Source organism: Sminthopsis crassicaudata, chromosome 3 (assembly GCF_048593235.1).
Source record: "Sminthopsis crassicaudata isolate SCR6 chromosome 3, ASM4859323v1, whole genome shotgun sequence".
Taxonomy (NCBI): domain Eukaryota; kingdom Metazoa; phylum Chordata; class Mammalia; order Dasyuromorphia; family Dasyuridae; genus Sminthopsis; species Sminthopsis crassicaudata.
Window position 1 is genome coordinate 502,901,349 of NC_133619.1, and position 22,777 is coordinate 502,924,125.

A 22,777-nucleotide genomic window follows, 5' to 3' on the forward strand; every position below is an offset into this window, starting at 1 on the left:
TCTTCACCATTAGGATCAGAACAAGTGATTCTTTGGGCAAGAATTTCCCATTACTGGAGGGGCTCAATCAGATTACTACTTATTAAGAATAGTTACTAGACTAGGTGATTTATGAATAGGAATGAAACTTCTCATTAGGTTAAGCCTAGCTTCCAGGAAAAAAAGAGGGAATCAGAGGCCTTATTCTCTCATCACTGCTAACCAAGCAATCCTTGATGTGTAGTCAAAAGTTTAATAGAAGATTAATTCTCTATGGAGCTACTGTTAGTAAAGTCGCACTCTTAGGTGTAGAATGCAGATTTATGAAGAATCTGTTCTCTTTGGGGACTCTAGGGACGTTTGGATTCTGATGTCTAGATCAAGGATAAGCCTCCTGTGTTCTGTCTTCTACTGATTATGGGAACAATAAAAAGAGAAAAATTTGACTGGTAAAGCCATACTTTGTAATTGTGCTTCTTAGCTCAGAATTTCTACTGAGAATCTTTGAGATTAAGATCTAAGGTTGAATAATTGAATTAGGTTATATAAATACTTCATTGTCAACCTCACCAAACTCATTTTCTCCAAGAACCCAGGGAGTGAAGAGGCAGATTCCAGAAATCCATTACTGATGTTCTGAGCTGGAATAAGGGTGAATGAATATTAGAAAAGTCTATCCTGATTACTCTTTCTATAACCATGATCATGGGATCCCAGAGTTCTGTGAAATCCATCTTCCCTAAGAGGCTGATTAGAGTGGATTGGTGAGTGTGATATGTGCTATGTAGAATATAGAGAGACAATTAACTTTATAGTGTATATAGAGCTTTATCTGAGTATGTGCCACAGGGGGGGTCTTGATTTTGGTCCTGGATCACAGGAATTCTCACTATGTAAGTATCTCAGAGAGCCTATTTCCTTATCCCTAAAATTCAGCTATTAGTTATGGCCCATATATTGGCAAATTCCTATACAAAGGAGCTGATATATTCTCAACACACACAGCAGTAACTGGATTAGGAAGAGAATCATAGCTTCTTCCCCACCTCTTAGTCTTCCAACAGTTCCAGGTCTTATTTTGGAGGTAGGATCAGAAAGGGTGTGTGTGTGTGTGTGTGTGTGTGTGTGTGTGTGTGTGTGTGTGTTGCTATTGTTTTTTGGAACTGTTTGTTTTTAGAGATTATTATAAAGAACAGTCAGATCCATTGTCTATTCTGTTGACAACAAGGACATGTTTTGATGATGCCAGAAGAGGAGTGGATTTAGAGTCTCCAAGTATACATCCCCACTTTGTCAGTAGGCTAGGTATTTTTTCCTTCTTATGCTATTCTTTCCTCTTCCTACAGATCCTTTCCTGAGAAGAATGGCCACAGGAAATGACTCCACAGGTTTAATGAACCAACCAGAGCTTCAGCTCTTTCTCTTTTTCCTGTTTTTAGGGATCTGCACAGTTATTGTGATGGGGAACCTTGGTCTTATCACTTTGATTATATTGAATTCCCATTTTCACATTTTCATGTAATATTTCCTCTTCAATTTATCCTTCATAGATCTCTGCTCCTCCTCTGTCAACACCCCCAAAATGCTAATGAGCTTTGTGCCAGAGAAAAATATCATCTCCTATTCAGGGTGCATGGCTCAGCTGTACTTTTTTTGTTTCTTTGGACTTTCTGAATCCTTGCTTTTGTCAGCCATAGTGCATGATCGTTACATTGCTATCTGCAACCCCTTACTTTATACCATCACCATGTCCTCTCAGGTCTGCTCCCTACTAATGTCTGGTGTATATGTGTTGGGGTTTGCTGGTGTCATGGCCCACACAGGATGCATGCTGAGACTGGACTTCTGTGATGGCAATGTCATCAACCACTACATATGTGATATATTTCCCATCCTGGAGCTGTCCTGCACTAGCACCTATGTCAATGAGTTAGTGGCTTTCATCTTTAACAGCATTGACATCGGAATGATCGATACCACTATTTTCACATCTTACACTTTCATCTTCTCCCCTATCCTCCGCATCAGCTCCTCTGGTGACAAGTCCAAAGCCTTCACCACTTGCAGCTCCTATATAATCACTGTTTCTCTTTTCTTTGATTCAGGAGCATTCATGTACCTCAAACCTTCTTCTGTTGTGTCTATGGACCATGATCTCCTGCTGAAGACCAGGGTCAATGTCAGTAACAGTATTCAAATTTCTGTTGGCTTTATTGGAGTATCTTGTTGAAAGGATACTGACTTGAATGCTCCCCTCTACCCTCACAACAGGAGTATTTAACTAATCTTTTAAAATGGTTTATTTATATCATATAGAAGAATTTATTTCCCAAAAATTTCCTGGGAAAGGTCTTTTAAGAAGTGTGCTTCTTTAGACAATTTAATTCTGATTCTAGTTCTAAAAATTTCATAGAATTTTTATAGATTGATATACAAGGAAAGTTGGAAACAAATTTTGTAAGGAAGTAGGTGATATAAAGTTTACCGCATATGTTAAGTTTCTCTTGGGGTAATGGCAATTGCTGTGAGCAAATCACCTAGAGCGTTGACATAAAAAAAAAAAAAAGATTATCTAATCTCTTCATTTCATTAGAGAGTCCTTTTTTTCTCAATAGGAGATGAGAATTTTTACCCTTATTCATAAGCAAGCTAATTTATCAAAGAAAGTTCTCAACTATTTTAACCCCCTTATTTATGGATGAGGAACTAAGGTTCAGATAGGTTAAATGAATTGCTCAGGATCATAAAGGAAGCCATAGGAAGACTTGAATCCAAATCTTTTCAACATTGAGAACCATTTTCTACCACACTATTCTGCCCCCAAAAAATGCAAAAAAAAGTTCCCTTGAAAATTTTTTTAATGATGCATTTACAGCATAATTAATCTGCTGCTTTTCATGATAATTCAGTGTATTTCTTCAGACATATTTCTGTAGGGGGGGACTTTTTTCAAGAAGGCAGAGTAGAAAAATAAGAATTTTTTTCTCTTTGTCTTGGGTAAAATATAAGAAAAATTGAGGGTGAGTTTAGATGGCATATTAGACATATGAAAAGTTAACAATGGGAAGAAGGTCCTTGTATGAAACCTAAAACATCCTCCTATTTGAGGTAAAGTTTTTAAAATGTAGTGAAGGGGATTACAATTTCTGGCACCCATATCAGAACAAAACATTAGTGAGGACAAAGGATTATGGATTTATATTTGAGATCAGATTAAAAGCCCTTATAGAAACACAAGGAACACATTTAAGAATACTTCAATTAATTGTTAGAACCTAGATGTTAGAAAACTTAGAATCGTGTACATATTATGTAGAAGTCTCCTTTTATCATTGATAAGGGCAATACTGAACTTTAGATTCTAAAAAAGAGACTTTTTTATGCTTTATTTAATATTTTTATTTCCCCAGTTATATGTAAAACGATTTTTTACATTTGCTTTAAAAATGTTGTGTTCCCAATTCTCTCCCTCCCTTCCTGCCCCCAATTGAGAAGGTACATATGAAATTATGTAAAACATTTCCATAAAAGTCACGTTGCAAAAGAAGACATAGATTCCCCCCACCCCCCAAAAAAAAACAACAACTGAAGAAAATAAAGTTTAAAAAAGTATGCTTTAATCTGTATTCACATACAATCAACTCTTTTTCTGGGCTTAGATAGCAAAAAAGAGACATTTTCACTATGATTAGAAGTTCAACAGGAACGGGGGCTGGCACAGGAAATAGAAATTGGAGAAGTAAATCAGGAGGATGCTGAGTAAGAGACATTTTTAATTGGAATGTGGCTATAAATGAATCAATGAAATGATAATGTATCAAACCAGTAATGCAAATTGTTCATCCTCTATTTTGGGAAGGCAATTGGCAGAAAAAAGAGGAAAAGTATTGACTGTTTGATGCAATGTGAGAATTTTTTTTTCCTTTTTGTTTGGAGTTAGCACAGGTCATCTTTCTAAAGAAATAGGTAGGAAAGTAAAGTATCTAAAACTATTGCTTAAGTCACATAAATTAATATTATCCCCAAAATTTTTCTCTTTGAAGGCCATGGGATATTTGGTCATTGGGGAACTAGAGAATGACCACAAATCCATGTAGTAACAGGTAGTTTTAATATTTTATGTTATAATATCTCTATATCACATACATAATTGAACCATAATTCTTCCTACCATCCATGAATAGAAAGTAAGTCTTACTCATTCCTTTACAACTTATTCTTCTCATTTGGTCTTTTCTAAATTCTGTCTTGAATTTTTAAAAAATATCTAATTTGAAATGTAATAAAATTATTTGGAGATTTGTTCTTAACCAAAAGGTTCCATTCTACAGGGCAAACAAATACTGGAAATTGAAACAGAAACTGAGGAAACTGAGATTAGAGTTGTCTTCTGTAAGAGAAAGACACTGTGCTCAGTTTGGTTCATGAGCCAACAACATTTATAATATTGAATATAATGAGCATTGAAATTGAAGAATTATATTAAGTGGTCAACACAAACTGAGATTCTTGTTTTGAAAATGTCAAAAAATCTGAGAAATATTTGTGGAGTACTAACAAGGTTTTCAATAGACATAGTTAAGTTCTCAACTTTAGCTTACAAAAGTTTTTCCTTTTGTATAAAAATTGAACATATGTATATATATTATATATATATTACTAGTTTCTCTACCATGATGGGACAGATGAAGGTAATTGTAAAAGAAAAAAATTAAAAGTTATGCATTTAAAAAACTATAAACTCAAAGATTTCAGAAAAACATGGAAAAATTTGCACGAAGCAGTGAAGAACAAAATGAACATAACCAGGAGAATACTGAATACAGTAAAAATTACATGATAATTTTGTTGTATATTTGAAAGGAATATCAAGTTGTACATAATAGATTTGCAGTTTCATGTGCTCATCTTTTTTATTGTACTGTTATGAAAATGCTTGTTTTATTTCATAAATTAAAAATAAAATTTAAAAAGATATACTTGTATGCTCAATTCAATTATCACAAGAACTTATGTAAACATAGTTGAAAACACTTTCTTGTGTTTGCATTTTTGTCCCAGTACAATTTTAATATAGTAGACTCATAATCATGTGGTGTGTGTGTATGTGTGTATGTGGTTGGTTTTTGGATTTTTTTCATCATTGGGGAGGTATAATTTTTCCTTTCAATGATAACTTGCTATCTCCAACTTCTTATAACACTTTTTGGGTAATATTTGTCTTTTTTTGTCAGACTGTAAACTTCAGGGACCTGGTCTTATCAAAACTTTCTATCTCCTCAAATGCCAAATCTGTGTGTTTTACTTACAATGAGAACTGAAGAAACATTTTTTGAAGTGAATCCAAAGGGCACTAAATTAAATATTTTAACTGTGTTCTGTTTTTGATTCTGACTCTACTTGCTCTGTGATCTTGAGCCATCTAATTTTTCTTGTGCTCATTTTTTCTCATTGGCAAAATAAGGAATTTGGCTTTGATTGTTAGTTTAGTTTCATTTCTTAAATTATATAAAGGAAGACTTTAGAATTTTAGTCAGGCCACATGCATTTATTAAGTGCTTATGATGTGCCAGACACTATGCTAGTAACTTCCTATAGGATGGCTTTCTTACTATAAATGGAATCAGGTTAGAAGAGGAAAGAATAGTGGACTTTACTGGAGGAAATAAAGAACATTAATGAGGGTAGTATGTAAGATCTGAAAGATTGAGGCAAAATTAGTAATGATAGAATAGCATTTTACTTTAGCATTGTCTTTAGCTATATTCAAACCCTAGCTTTACCACCATAAAGGTGTGGTAAAAGGAAAGGAGCTGACTCTTATATTTGTTTTTTTAGTTTATATTCATGATCCATGACCTCTTTAATACTGTCTCTAAACTAACTAGAAAGTATCATAGTGCAAAAAAAAAAATCTTTAAACATAGCATCCATTTATACGTAGGCTTCATTCTTTTGCGCCTTTATACATTTGAATTCACTATCCTTAATTCCAGAAGCAAGCTCACATAGAAGGAGTTTCTGGTAGAAATACTAAGGCTTGAGAGTCTAAACACCTTGCCTCAGTGACAGGGAATTCTTCTCCCAACATGTTCCTTAGATTCATGAACTGGGCTAGGACCAAAACTCTTGAGTTTGATACTTGTGCTCTAGTGGAAGGAGTTCCTTTAAAAGGCTTTTTTTTTACACATAACAATACAAAGCATATAGTAAATTTATAACTTCCTTTCTTTATAGGGGCTATGTTTATTAACCAGAATCTACATTTTAAAGTATTTTCAATGAAATATATAATTTTTGCACAGAGATATGTAATGGTTGCCTTGCTAGATAATTTTATTCCTGCACCTAGGCTTAGATATATTTCTCTTTCCCACCCAGATTTCTGATTAATCAGACTATTCTTTCCATTGGAAACTCAGGCCGATTATCTTTAGCTTTAGTTTTCACTATTTTTTTTTGTGGCCAAAGCACCAATGACTTCATTTATTTCTCTTAATTCCACTCCTCAGACTTGGAAATGTTTGTTTTTCTCCTGATTTATTAGCTCCTAGATACAGTCTCCTTGTACTGAGCTTCCTGACTTAACAATTTGAGTTTCTCTTCTGCTTTTAGTCTTATTCTTTAGGCTTTTTTATTAAGCTCATTTATCCCAGCACCTTCAGTTTACTATAGGTCTAATTTAGCCACACAATTAGCTATTAGCCAACTGTCATTCTTAGACTGTTTATAGATTTTTTTTTTGTTCTATTGCACATAACAACAACAAGCAGCTTTCTACATATGGCTTTCTCTTCTGACCATCTTTAATTCTTGAGGCTTTATTCTCAATAATAGGATTATTGGGTCAAAGTGTCTGACCATTTTTGAACCTTCTTGTGTATTTGCCCAAACAATCTCCAGAAAGATGCATTAGTTCATAATGCTTCCAGAAATGCATTAGTGTAGTTCTTTCTTCATAGTCATGGAAAAATTTAGTTTTTATTTATTTCTGAAAATGAGTATGAAGTGATAATTTATACTTCAACATTTCAAGGAGCTGTAATTTATTGGCAAGAGTACTCCTCCCATTGATGCAGATTTTCAATCCTATTAAAACTTAGTAGATGCTCTTTGAAAAGTTGCTGTGGCCAGAAAATCAATCATTCTCTGTACAACCTGTAGCTGAGCTTCCAGGGAGTTAGCTAGGTTAATCTTTGCATAGCTCATATATAGTTCATTACAGGGGCAATGTTTGATTGCTTTTCAGTTCAGTGGGTCCTGCCAGAGCTTTTGCTCACTGGCATAACCTATGAAAAATCAGTTTCACAGTCACAGTGAAGCACCAGTGTAGGGCTTAATGGTAAGATACCTGGTATTTCTTTAATTTTTAATTTCTTAATTATTATTTTGATTGAGCATTCATTTCTATTTAATAATTTATAATGCCCACTCAAATGGAATTTGGAATCTGCCTTTATAAATGTATATCAGTTCTGTGTACATTATGGATGTAATTCCTCCCTCCCCCCAATTTGTCCTTAAAAAAAAAAATTGATGTCATAGGAGGATCAATTGAAGAAAATGGGGATGTTAACTTAAATAAAAGAAAACTGATAGGGACCATGATGAATGTCTGTTTACTTAAATACTCAGAGAGCCATGATATGGAAAAAGGAATTAAAGTTGTTCTAGTTGGCAATACAGAGAGAGAGAATGAGAAGTGATGGGTGAAAGTTCCAGAGTAGCTAAAAGGCTCTTTTTATAATAAAAACTGTTTAGAAGTATAATGGGCAAATTTAAAAATAGTACAGATAGATTTTTTTTATTCAAAAATATTCAATATATCTTTACTGGAGGTCATTAAGTGGATCCTGGATGACGACTTTTCAGGTATGGTAGTAGAAGGGTATTCCTGTTAAGGTATAAGTTGGAATCAATATTTAACTCTAACTAACTTCTTACATTTATTTTATGTGAATTTTTCCTCAACTCGTTCTTCCCCCAAACTTTTGAGTTTTGTTTTATTGTATAACAAAAGTAAATATATAAATGTATCTTCCTTGATCCAATAATTTCTTGAATAAATAAGAGTTTATTTCATATCTGCATTTGGGATAAATATACTAATCTCTTTCTTCTAACTTTTAAAAGGTTAACTTGTTAATACAGATAAAGCTGTGACAAATGGTATCAGATAACAGATCTAAATTTATTTTTTGCCATATTGCTACATAGTTTTCTTAACAGCATTGACTGAATAATGAATGATTCCTCTCCTAAAGTTGAACATAACCAGGTATATAAAAAACATTAACCTTTTCTATATATTTAGTTGTATTTGTGGAATCACTATTCTGTTCCAATAATCAAATTTTTGCCTAGTAACAGAGAGTTTTGATGTCAGTGAGACTTGGTAACTGGGTATGAGAAGCAAAGGACAGGGAAGAGCCAAATATAACAGTAGGGGCTTAAAGTATAAAAACTATTTAGAGAGTGTTTTTTTGGTGGGGTGTCTGTATTTACTTTCACAGTATGACTAACATGGAAATATGTTTTGTATGTTGTATATGTAAAACCTATATAAAATTGATTATTGTTTCACTTAGGGGGGAATTTATAACTCAAAATAACAAAAAAAGAATGTTGAAACTTTTTACATATAATTGGGAAAATAAAATATTATTCAAAAATAGTGTTTAGATGGTCAGATAAAAAAAAAAACTGATGTTAGAATTTCTTTCTACTCCTTTTCCCATAGCTACTTTATGATCCTGCTATTAAGATTACAATGAAAGTAAGATTCTTTAGCTTTAAAAGTGAAAAATCCCAAATTCCCTTTTAAAATTCTGCTTTTGAGTGTTAATAATTTTATTATATACTGTCTTTATGACTCATAATACATATATGTATTGTAATATGTTATAATTATTATAGATATATTATATCTATGATTAGAGAGAGATTATCTGAAAATGGACCAGAGATTGGGATTATCAGGCTTTAACTAGGAAGAAGTTAAGTCATTGTCCTATGACTAAAATGACCAAAGCTGCTACTGTATTCTCATAATACAAAAAAAGAGACACAAAAATACACCTCTGGGGTAGCTGCAAATATCTATTAGCAATAAAATTAGGTGACTTCAAAAAACATACCAAATAAAGGAATGAGTTTTAAAAAAGGTGCCAGATACATGCAGTTAAAGGATGGTAAAAGAAGGAGAATAAAGAAACAAATTCTTCCATATTCCCTGCAAACATTTGCTGTTCTTAGAGCTCTAGCTACATGAGCAAATTGGAAACAAAAGGCATTCTTTATACTTTTTGAATAGTCTCATTGTTTTTATTTTTCTCCTAAGTCTGAGAGGTAAACTATACCTCCTCCACTGCCATTAGTGATGATACAAAACCTTTCTCATCTATTTTTATTTTTGCTACCATTGCTACTAGGGAAGGGAGAGCCAGCTGCTCCTTCCTTTAACCTTCTTAGATTTAAGTTTTTTATCTGAATTTCACCAAGTCCTGTTTGCATTCTAAATCTATGTGATATTTCCTTGGCAATGGGAAATGAAAGAAAATTAAACTGCTAGAAGCTTATATGGATTTAGGCCACTCATCCTGCCTGTGGGAAGGAGGAAATATGCTCTCCCCTTTCAAGAAGGATGCCATAAACAGGTAAAACCAAGGTTTTAAACATAGAATATATATTGTATGATGGGACTGCTGATAGAAATAATGAAATAAGAAGGAAAATATTCTGTTCTAGTGTAACATACAAGTAGATATTTCTTCCCCTCCTAGTTTCATTCATTAATTTATGTATTTAGTTAGATTTTTTTGGATTAGGTGAAAGAAGAGATTCTTTGCCTCAATTTTTCTCTAGCCTTAATCATTGAATGGGTGCACCCTCAGTCAAACTGAGGCTTGTTGCAGACCTTAGCTTAAAAAGGCAGAGGTCTCCTTTTGCATCCAGGACCATCTTCAGTCATCTTGATCTATATCTGGCCACTGGACCCATATAACTCTGGAGGGGCAAATGAGATAGGTGACCTTGCCCAGCGCTTCCTCACTTAAATCCAATTTACTTGATGTCATGGTCCTCTTTAAGACAAATAATAGTAACTTGTTACTTGTTACTTGTTATATTTTCTGGCATTTGGAGATTTTATTCTTGGAATTTGGAGAAGATAGGGCAATAATGTAAGTAGTGGAAATATAAATTGACAAAGAAGACAGTGTGGAGTGAAAAAAAATTCAAACTATCATTTGTAAGTAATTTGGAAAGATGATAAAGTTGTAACAAAGAAAATAGAGAAATTGGTAACAAGAGCGGAGAACATAGTGTTTAAGCTGGTATAGTTGGAACAATTCTTAAGCCTCTCCCATGTAGCTTGGGCTAGTTTTTCCTTAAAAGATACTGAAACTATCCTCAGGACTTGATTGGCTCAAAAAGACTAAGAGTTTGGTCTGAAATTGTTGACAATTCAGAGGCAGAAGAGATTTGCTTAGCTGAATGATGTAATGGTGCTCTTAATAAGATATCCTTTTCCTTCTCTGGTTCAGCAAATCTTCTGTTGTTAACTGTAGAATGATCTATGGGTGGTGTCTTGTTTTATTCCAATATTGAACCTATTCTACCTGAGAACTGAACTGTCAGATATAGCTCAGAACAATTAGTAGAGTTCTTCAGGATTGAAATGTTGAAGGGGGGAAGAGATAGGGAGTGCAGAGAAAATGATCCTGAGTTGGTCCTTCCCTTAAATCTGGACTTTTAGAAAATGTCTGTAGTCATTCAGCTCTGTGTCACTAAAAACTATACCCTTATGAAAACTGCAGCAAATTGTTGGTTGAATTTGTATTATTTCTTTCTTATTACTTCTTGCCTGGGTCTACTACTTCCTCAGGATTTCAGATTATAATTTTGTGATAATTTGAGATGTGCTGAAGGAACAGATTGGAACTTTTTATGTGGTACTTGGGAGGTCACTTGTGGACTTTTTGGGAGGCACTTGGAAAAAATTGATTCTTTCTGGAGACCAATAATGTTTTTTGGAATTGGGGATATGGACAAATTTCAGCCCAATTAATTTGTTAATGACAGGGACACTGACTCAGATTTAAAAAAAGAAACAACTTCCACTTTCGTTTTCAAACTGTGAATTGTTAATGCTAACTCTTCTTTTCTGAGACTTCCAGTAAGGGCCTCTGCAAAGTTTAGATTCTAGGTATTCTCCCACATAAGTAGATACTGTTTACACATGGCAAATGAAGCTCATGTACTGACATAGAGGAGTCTCTGACATTGTTTGGTTGTTTTTACATTGTGTTGTTCTAACATAAGGGAATAGATAGGCTCCAATAGTGACACTGTCAAATAGTTCATCATCATAAGTAGTTTTTTATTATTAGAAATGACATTAAATAAAATAATTTGCTACTGTACCATAAGAACCAAAAGATCATGTGGTTTCTAGAATATAATGGCAAAGTATCTACTTTTAATATTTCCATTAATAAAATTATTAATTTTAATTTTAATTATTATTAATCAATCAATAAATCAATCATTATTAGTAACAAGAATTGTATCCTTCTTTCATGACTTAAAGAACCAAATTGGAAACAGGGTTGGTGTTCTTGGTGGGAGAAACATTGACAATGTATATACTCATATATACATATACATATGTATACACACATATGTTTATAAATACACATACACATATCAATATTTGTAATCCTAGTCTCTTAAAAATGAAAAGATGAAAGCTGGGTGATTGATTATTTATCAGAGATATTAAAAAGGCAATCCTTTTGATTATATTATGTGAATTCTGAGGTCTATTCTAATTCCATCCATCTGTGAATAATTATTTTAAAAGGGAAGAGTTAATGTGGAGGTTTAAGCAAAGTGCCGTTAAGAAATCTTAGGAGAGACACACAATTTTTACCTGAATGGATATAAAGAAAAGGTGATATTTAAAGACCATTTTAGACATGGCATATGACACTGATATGGAAAAGTACAGGATAAAAACATAAGGAAGAGAGTAATAGTTAGATAAGAAGATAAAGTATATGAAATAGAATAGTGTGAAATAAGATCAGAAATTTAGGTTTTAGACATATTGCAGAAAGCTTTGATGCCCAGGACAAGGTTTCCATCTTTCAACAAATAATACTTTATTTAAAAAAAGCTTTCTCTCAATCCTTTACTTAAGCCAGTTGCTCTCTCTTCACCTCCAAAACCCAACTTTTCCTAAAGTAATCTATACCCAACTTCTCCAAAATTTCTTACCACAGTCTCTAGCATTTTGGTGTCTTCTATCCATTTTTGGTAAAATAAGTTAATATGCTTGAGCTGTCTAGGTCATTTATTCATTAATTTAGCAAGTGTTTAATTGCTTTCCAGAATGGTTAGATTAATTTGCAGTTCCACTTAACCATGAACTAGTGTTCCCATCTTTCTACAACTACTCTAATAGTAATTATTCTCATTTTAAAAATCATTTTTGCCAATGTACTGAGTATGAAGTGAAACCTGTGTTGTTTTAATTTGCATTTAGCTTATTTCTGATTTGGGACATTATTTCATTTAGTTAGTATGTAGTTTTTTTTTTTGAGAAATCCTTGTTCACATCCTTTGACTATATTGGAGAATAGTTTTTGGTAATCTATATTTCTATTAGTTTTCTAAATATCCCAGAAATCAAAACCTTATATGAGAAATTGAATACAATTTCTCCATTTCTCTATTTCCATTCCTATCTTAGAATTTTATTTAAATTCTTACTCTTTTATTCTAAAGCTTGTTGATTTAATGTGATCAAAATATTTTGTTTCATTAGTTATAATAATCTTTATCCCTAATTTGGTTAAGAATAAATCTCTTACTGATGACTCCAAAAGGGATATGATTCCTTATCCTTTTACTTTTTGATGATATGATTTTTAATATTCATGTTGTATATTCACTTCATATTTGTCACAGGATAGGGTATAAATTGTTCATCTTAAACCTATATTGCTTTATAGTTTTCCAAACAATTCTTATCAAATAGTAAGTTTATTTCTAAATTATGTTTTTGGATTTATCAACATTGTATTATTGAATTTTATTATTTCTGCTTTTCCCGTGTCTGTTTTGTTCCATTCTCTATTCTGTTCATTTCTTTATTTTTTAACCAGTACTGAAATGATTTTGATGATTGCTAGATTATAATACAGTCTTAGGTCTAGAAGCAGCATTAATGTGTAATATAAGATCTGGAAGGTACTTCAAAAGCCAGAGAATCCATTCTCTTATACAGCATTCTCTACAGCTGATCATCTTGACTCTATGTGAAGAACTCAAGTGATGGTAAGCTACCTAAATAATTCCATTCCAAGTTGAGAAGTTTTTAGTGTTAACTTACAATGTGATTTTTATGTATTTAAATGACCCATAGTATGAACAAGTCAGAGAGATTTTAGCATGAATAGAGAACATAGAAGGAACATAATGATCATGAGCTAGGAAAGCTGGGCTTTTCCCTTAAACTACCACGCTGTTTCACTGGAGATAGCACCTGTGAAAGAATTAATGCAACCTTAGTGAGCTCATTCTAGCTTGGATATTTCTGAATAAAATCCCAGTAGTAATATAATTAGAATTAAGAAAAATTCACAGGAATTTTTCTTGAGTTTTGAAATGCTTAAATAAGAGTCCTTCATGACTCCCCCAAGCAAATCCAAGTTTTAATTAATCACCAAGGTCCTTGTCTCCATCAGGATCCCAATAGATTCTGTCTTATGGGACAAGATACCTATAAATTGGTTGGCCTTTCTTTGCATCATGAACACAAATGATTAAAAGCAGGGATTGGATTTGATTATTGTTAACTATAGAATAGCAGAATCCTAAGTGTAAGTTTTGAAGTAGGGTCATTGCCGCTCATTAAATGAAATGCTCCTGAAATCTTATACCTATTTTGGAAGGATTTTGTGTTATCTCCGAATCATTAACTTTAAAGTTTAAATATCATAGAATGACAATAATGTGCTGTCCCATGATCTGATGTGTCTTCTCTCAAATTCAAGAAGGGGGCTCTCTTAATTATAGTACACACACACACACACACACACACACACACACACACACACTCATAGTTAAATGATAGATACCCTTATACATATAGATACACACATATATGTATATACTCATATTTACATATACATATGTATACACACACCTATTTTATAAACACACACCCACCCATATCGATATTTATAATCCTGGACTCTTAAAAATATCAAATTATGTTGTTATTTTGAAGAACTAAGGCTTAATGGGGTGTAATGGAGAGGACCCTCAATTGGGAGTCAAATTGGTTTGTGTTTCTGTCTTGACTTTGCCACTGAATTGTGAGTGAGAATTTGGATAAGCCAGTTCAACTTTTGGGGACTCAGTTTCTTTATGAAATAAAAAGGTTGGACTTGCTTAAGCTTATTTCTTTGAGTTCTACATTCTATAACATTTACATGCAAACACTAAATATTTCATTCAAAGATGACTTTTTAAAGCAGGACCACCTGTAGCACATGCAGGACTTAAGTAAATTTATTTTTTTGTGGGACCACTATCTATAAGAACAATTTGATTAAAATGTATTACAAATTCCATGTGAGGTATACTGATTTATTAATGGAGATTTAGAACAATTGGCTCTTGACTTTGAACTTTTCATAACAAGCATTGTGATTTAAACACCAGACCCTATAGAATAGAAATGATTGTCTAAATTTGGCTTATTATTTTACTAATGTTACTCTCAGAACTTTAATAATCTCTGAGGGTTAATTCCATCTCTTCATCTAAGTAGGGAGAAATGAAATGAAAAATGAATCAAAATTATAATTTAATAAAATCAAATCAAATGAAACATTTTAATTGTTGATACAAATTTATAACTATTTTCCTTTTAAAATTGTACTGCATTTTACATTATTGTTTACAACATTGAACATATCCAAACATGAAAAGTACAAAATTAAAGTTTTCAATACAAAACTACCCAATATCTTACATAACCCTGTATAACAGAAGACACTGTTTTATACAATATGATGAGGTAGTATGTATATATATTTTGATAACAACTGTCAATGTGCCATTTCTCTAGATAGAAGGATTTAAAAATTTGCTATCATAGTTGTAATACTAATGATTATGACATATTTTAAAATCAAATTTGGAGTTGGGAGTGAAGACTGAGCTAAGCTTGCTCAATACACCTATATGGCAGCCAGCCACTTAAGCTCCATAGATCTTTTCCAACTTTCCCCTCCACTGCCATATTCCACCACAAGTCATAGCACTCATACTTCTGCCACCTTTACACTGTTATCCATCTCCTAGGATTGTTGTGAGGATCAAATGGTAGTATTTGTAAAGCATTTAGCACAGTGCCTGTACATAACAGGTTCTAAATAAATATTATCCCATCTACCCCCAAACCCAGAGGCAATATTTATCAGAAATGTAACTTTATTTCAGGCCTTCCTGGTGTTAAGGCCAATTATATATCCACTATACCATCCTGACTTGACATCCCTTAAAAGTACTTCAAGACTAATGTCAAATATTGGTGCAAATGAAATTCAACAAAGATAGATTGATGCACATATTCTCTGAGCAAAATGGCAATTTGTTAATAGGGTGTGAACCTGGTAATAGTCTAATGATTGCATCAGTTATCCAAAAGACCTTGAAATGAAGGTAAAAATTTTTTTTTATAAGCATAGAATTAAAAAAAGAACCAGATAGTGAGTAAATAATACAATTGGTTATAGGGTTGGCTACATCATGTTGAGGACAACATAATTGGTTACATAGCTGAGGTGATGGGAGACTCTATGATTGATTGGGAATTGGAAATAAGGGATTAGCAACAACCCACTCTTTCCATCCTGTTACTACAAAATATTAATTTTTTGAGTCCATTTGCAAGGTTAGAGATAGTAGACCAGACTTCTTTGGACAGGAAATCAGACATCCTTGAAAGACAAATTGGTGGTGTAAAGATCCTAGATTGGATTCCATGGTGTCTACCTGTATTTCTCAAGGACATCAGATTTTCTTGAGATAAGAATAGAACAGTTATTTAGATCCCTAAACAACTCATTATACGGCTAGCTGAGTTCCTAAGTTAACTTCAGAGACAAAGAATCATGACAAGTAGTTGTGAGACAAAACCATTAATAGAAAATAGAATCAATAAGAAATGACACAATTAATTTAGTTTTCTAAATTTGTATTATAATTGGACTGAAAATTATATTAAAATGATTAGGTTGAGGATAGAGAGGAGCTTTGTAGGAGAAAACAAACTAAGAAACTATAGATTCAGATTCTGTAGTATTGGAGATTAAATCTAATGGAATTAATTATCATTAAACAATTTTCAATTTTTCGCTCTTAGCTTTTTTTGTACTCTATACTTGGTGATGTAAATGATTATTGAGATATTTTCCATTCAGATGTTACTTATTACAATGGCTTCAACAAATATCTAACTCCTTGCAAATGGCATCCAAATTTATATCTCTACATATGAACCTCTGTCTTGAATTCCAAATGAGTAATTCCTACAATAGTAGGCCATTAGGTTTCCTATAGAAGCTTAAGTATTAAAGTCTCTACAGAAGTGGGTAGAAGAGGAACAATCATCTTTGGTCTAGCCCTTAGTTTAACATTCTCCATAAACTTGCTCCTCTTTTCTCCAAGGGAGTCATCCCTCTGATAAGCATGGTCTTGGGATTTTCCCTACTTCATCACTGTCCCCAGTTGCTACCAATTTCTGAAGCCACATGGTCCCTCATTCTTTGGCTATTTTTCCACTACTTTTTTATAGCCTATTTGGGGCTAAGGGAGTTTCTGGCTGGGGCTGTATCAATTAACCAGCTCTCTTTCACCAAAGTCTCTCTAATTTCTGCTTTCTGTGCCCTCAGATCTGTCTGTTCTTTAGGACTAAGACTAGAACCCAGCGTAGCGCTCTCTCTCTCTCTCTCTCTCTCTCTCTCTCTCTCTCTCTCTGTATATATAGCTATATATCTATATCTATATCTATCTATCTATCTATCTATCTATCTATCTATCTATATAATTAATAAAATTAATTAATTAATCATATAACCATCAATTGGATGAACAAGTATTTCAGTCTTTGGACTTCACTTCCTTTTCTGACCTCCATAGTTATCTAGAATTCATAAGTGCTTTCAGTTTAAAAGAGTAATATGACATCTCACACTGTTATCATAACTCTAATTGTTAATTAATTAATTAATTAATTAACCCTAATCCTTCAGAAAAGGTGGAAGACTACCAGGTCTTACCATCTGCCCTGCCACCGAATCCAGGCTTCTGGGCCTTAACATCTGTGCTGCCTTGACATTTTCCTGATACCTTGAGAAAGATCTGACCTATTCATGTACTTTAATGACCATTGCCCTTGGACAATGTTTGCCCTCTTGGACCCTTAGGGTTTGCAGGCCTTTGTGACTGACTTGAAGCTGAACTTTTATGTATAGTCTCTCCCCATTAGAAGATGAGCTCTTTGAGAGCAGTGACTTTCTTTACATCTTTTCATTTCATAAATATTTTTCCATTTTTTCAAGATATGTGAATCTAATTTGAGATATTAAAACTTATGAGGAAGACAGTAAAAGTTGTAATAAACTTAACTTTGTTAAATTTCCCAGGTATATTCTTGATCATGTGTCTGTGACACTCATAGAATGTCTCCATTTCATCATCCTCTGCAAAGAATATTGCTTCAGAAGTTTCAGTTATCTTCTTAGTGATCTGTTTCACTATGATTATTGCAAAGTGAAATGGACAGAGCTAGGGCCAATGGATTTATGTTACATGCAAGATATTTAGACTTCAGATAAAGAATTTCCCAACAAGTAGAGCAATTCAAAATAAGAGTAGATCAGTTCATTAAGAGAATTCTCAGTAACAGGAAGTAGTTAAGTATAAATTGTATTGATTGCTTTTAAGAGATAAATTGTAGAATGGGACAGGAATAGATTTGATCTCTGAGATCTTTTTTCATGCTAAAGTATTACTGTTCTTTTTTTTTTTTTTTTAACTTCCACAACAGACATTATATCTATCTGTCCTTTTCCTTTCTTCTACTTTAATAGCCAACATCCTAGTTCAGGCTCTTACACCTCTTACTTGAACTATTGAAATAGTCTCCTTATTGTTTTTCTTGCCTTTCTAGTTTTCTCTCATGTGAATCAATCTTCCACAGGTCTGCTAAAGTGATTTTTCTAAATCATAGGTCTGATCATACCATTCCCTTACCCAATAAACTCCAGTGAATCCCTATTGCCTCTAGATTGCAATATAAATTCCTCTGGCCTTTAAAGTCCCTTCACAACTCTGTTTCTTATATTTCCAACTCTATTATACAGTATTCCCCTTCTACTCAGAGTCCTAGAGATACTGGCTTCTTGCTATGCCTTCACAAATGATAATCCTTCTTCTTTTTCTATGCCTTTGTATTAACTGTCTCCCTTGCCTGAATGAACTTCTAAAACCCCCATTTCTTTTAAAAGTCAGCTCAGGTATCACTTTATATATGAAATATTTCATGATTTCCCTTCCCCAACTGCTCAAGTCCTCTAACCCCCAAATATCTTGTATTTATTGTGATTATATATTCATTCACATATAAACTTTTTCTCAATAGAATATAAACTCCTTGAGCAGAAGTATTATTTCACTTTTGTCACCTTTGAGAGTAATAAGTGCTTTTTGATTGTCATATGAAGAAAATGGGAGAGAAACAAGTGAAGTTTCTTTTTGTGTCCATTGGGGAATATGAAATCCCTACTGAGAAGTCAAAGTTTGCATAAATTAAGCACTGAAGCAGCCAATATGTATTTAATGAAGTCAAGTGAAAACACAAAGCCCATTTCTTCTCCCTGAAGTACTTGATCTCTCAAATTAATCCTGGTAGGCCAACACCCAGAATAAAAGACCTTGTTTCTTATCATTAGGTGATTCCATCGACATTTGGAAGGAATTGTTCCCTTCCTTAGCTAGAGGATCCTTGAGATAAAATCCCAGAGAAAGAATTCCATATATTTCACTCAAAACAGCTCTGAAGGCAACTTAGTGGGCTCTGACTTCCTTCAGATAGAGTTGTTTAATATATCAACACTGAGAGTCTAGGGCAGTAGCCAAATAATAACACCCCATCTAGAGGGTTCAAGACTGAAAGAAGGTGAGTGAATGATCTATTTCTCCTCCTGATTTTCTTTTAAAATTCTGAAATTCATGGAAATGCTACTTCCTTGTGGAACTGAATTAAATTGAATTTATGAAAATGCAGTGGACAATAAGAAGTTTCTAGGTGTTCATAGTTCTTTAGACCTTGAGGACTCTCCAAAAATAGCAGATGCCCTTTCTACTTCTTGCACCTGGAAATTTTTATGAATCCTGGGAATGACTGAATCTCAGAGACATTTTTTCTTTCTCTGAAATGATTGCCATAAAGTAAAGCAGGAGATCACAATATTTTTGTGCAGAGGATTTCTTTGATAGTTTGGTGAAACTTATAGACTCCTTTTCCGAATGTTTTTACATGTATAAAATAAAATATGTAGGATTATAAAGGAAGTCAATTATATTAATATTATATATAATTTTAAAAATTTATAGGTCGCATGTTAAAAACCTCCTCAGTAAAGGATTGTTGAAGGTTAATCATCAGAACTTCTAAATCCATCTTCTTCTCATGTTGAGAAAGGCACTGTTGTTTGTCCCTTTAGTACGTTAGTAGCTCCCCACGTGATCATAGATACACAGTTAGGAGGAATCCATTGAAATATTTCACCTAATTGTGTAACTTCGGATATTTTGAGTTTCTGAGCTTGCTGAAAGCAACAAAAGAAAGGGGAAAGGAAGAGAATAAGCATTTATTAAGCACTCACTATGTACTCATTTGATCATCACAACAATCTTCTGAGTTGGGTATCATTATGATCTCCATTTTATAGTTGAGGAAATTGAGGCAGACAGTGGTCAAACAATTTACTCAGGGTTCCACAGCTAAAAAAGTCTAAGGCCAATTTTTTTTTTTACTTTTTTAAAATTAATTTTATAATTATAACATTTTTGACAGTACATATGCATAGGTAATTTTTTACAACATTATCCCTTGTATTCCCTTCTGTTCCAGATTTTTCCCCTCCTTCCCTCCACCCCCTCCCCTAGTAAGGCTAAATTTAAACTCGGGTCTTCTTGATAATGAACCCAGTGTTTCCCAGTAGAGGACTGGAGTTACCTTCAAGCAAAGGACTAGATTTAGCCTCCCAGCTGTTATTTTTAGTCATTCAGTCAACAAGTCTTTATCAAATTCTTATTATGTCCTAGTTTTATGTTAAATACCGGGGATACAAAGAAAAAAAAAGACAGTCCCTCTCTTAAGAAAAGGGAGACATGGCCATGAATAGGAAGAATTCGCCTTTTAGAAAGTAGAGACCCTGAACATAAATAGGTACTTGGGAGATAAAAAAAAAAGTAGTTGGGGAGTAGTTGCAGCTGATGGTATGGAAGTTTGAGATTATTGTTGTTTGAGCTAAGCCTTTAAAGAAGCCAGAATTTCTGAGAAGGAATGAAAAGAAAGGACATTTTAGGAATAGGGGATAGTTGTGCAAAAGCCTACATGTGACATTGGAGAACTTTTTTATGTGAAAGATCTTAAGAAAGTCAATATGTCTGGAGCATAACATGTATGAATATAGAGGGAAAGATAGGAATAGTTTAGGTAATGAAGGATCCTGAATGACAAATAGGGAATATAGTGCTAGATCCCAGTTAAATGTTTTTTTTTTCTTTCTCCTATCTCACAGATCACTCCCAGAAGAGAATGGTTATAGGAAATCACTCCATAGTGTCTGCATTTATTCTTGTGGGGTTAACAGATCAACCAGAGCTTCAACTCCCCCTCTTCTTCCTGTTCCTAGGGATGTATGTTCTTACTGTTCTGGGGAACCTCGGCTTGATCATTCTGATTGGACTGAATTCTCATCTTCACACCCCCATGTACTATTTTCTCTTTAATTTGTCCCTTATAGATTTCTGTTATTCTACTGTTATTACTCCCAAAATGTTGGTGAATTTTGTCTCAGAGAAAAACATTATCTCCTACTCTGGATGCATGACTCAACTTTATTTTTTTCTTTTTTTGGTTGTTTCTGAGTCCTTTATTCTTTCAGCTATGGCTTATGATCGTTATGTTGCTATTTGTAACCCTCTGCTTTATAATGTAACCATGTCTCACCAAGTCTGTTCTTTGCTATTATTGGGAGTATACATAATGGGGTTTTCTGGAGCCATGGCCCATACAGGTTTCATGCTGAGATTAGTTTTCTGTAATGTCAATATTATCAATCACTACATGTGTGATATACTCCCCCTCCTAGAGCTCTCGTGCACCAGCACCTATGTTAATGAGTTAGTGGTTTTTATTGTTGTAGGCATTGACATTGGAGTTCCCACTGTCACCATATTTATCTCTTATGCTTTAATCCTCTCTAGCATCCTCCGCATCAACTCAACTGAGGGCAGGTCCAAAGCCTTCAGCACCTGCAGCTCCCACATAATTGCTGTTTCTCTTTTCTTTGGTTCAGGAGCATTTATGTATCTTAAACCTTCCTCCCTTCTATCCATGACCCAGGGAAAAGTATCTTCTTTATTCTATACCATTGTGGTACCTATGCTGAACCCCATGATCTACAGTCTGAGAAACAAGGATGTCAAACTGGCACTGAGGAAAACGCTGAATAGAAGAATATTCTAAATAGAAAGAGGACAATTAGAAGATGGAAACTTCTGTTTCTTTTATTGGAGTTTTTCATGGAGTGATCCTGATTTGAAGCCTTTTCTCTGTAGAAGGAGCAAATCTTTGTTCTTATACAGAACAATCTCTACATATGAATTCTTGTCTTCACACAAACATAAGTCTCTTTAGTGGTGTTCCTGATGCATTGAATTTATTACCATTATACACAGCTTTTCAGAAATAACTTTGTATGGAAAAAATCCGATAGCTTTCAAGGAAGTAGATGGAGCTAACAAGGCTTATAGGTTTGACATAAACAATTTTAGAACTAAAAATAACCTTAGAAGTTTCTTGCATTCATTTGAATCATGAATTCCTTCTAATTGCCCAATGTCTTAGAACTAGTTGGAGCAGGCTCTCCTTGGCCAAGTGATATGAGAAGATATTGAATTTGTTGGGGTGGAAATTATGGCTTTATTGTTCTAATGGTGAGAAGGATTAATATTATTGGTAACTTCAGCAGTTTTGGGGAAGGTTCTCTGGGTTAAAAATCAGTAGAAAGTATTAGAGTATGGTACAAGATTAAGAAGAACAAGAGACACTTTCCCCCCCTAAAAGTATGTGGTGGAATAAATAGAAAGATGATCTTGAAGTTAAGAAGTCCTGGATTCAGTTCTTCTTCTGGCACATACTGACTATGTGATCTGGATACATCATATAACTTCTTTGTACCTCAGCTTTTTATGGTTCTATGCCCATTCTGTTTGTGTACTCTGGAAAAGTCAATTAATCTATAAGAAACTCAGTTAATTGTTTAGAGTAATAATTGCAGAGCAATTGCTGAAGAAGAATAGTTGTATTGGTAAAAGAACCTTCATCTCTGATTGTTCCTTATGCCAATGAAATCATAGCTCTTCTTTTAAAAAGTGGAATATGATATTGTGTATAGATATCTGAAGTCATTTTTTCTATCTTTAC

The 22,777-nt window shown here is 33.6% G+C and overlaps 2 protein-coding genes across 2 annotated transcripts; both read left to right on the forward strand.

Annotated features, from left to right (window-relative positions):
- The first annotated feature begins 215 nt into the window (after positions 1–215).
- Positions 216–2,209, forward strand: LOC141562252 (olfactory receptor 8B8-like). The gene is given in 2 exon segments (XM_074302227.1): positions 216–285; positions 1,368–2,209. Coding segments are annotated over 2 exon segments (912 nt in total).
- Positions 2,210–20,799: 18,590 nt separating this feature from the next.
- Positions 20,800–21,817, forward strand: LOC141559744 (olfactory receptor 8B8-like). The gene is given in 2 exon segments (XM_074297454.1): positions 20,800–20,837; positions 20,839–21,817. Coding segments are annotated over 2 exon segments (1,017 nt in total).
- The last annotated feature ends 960 nt before the right edge of the window (positions 21,818–22,777 follow it).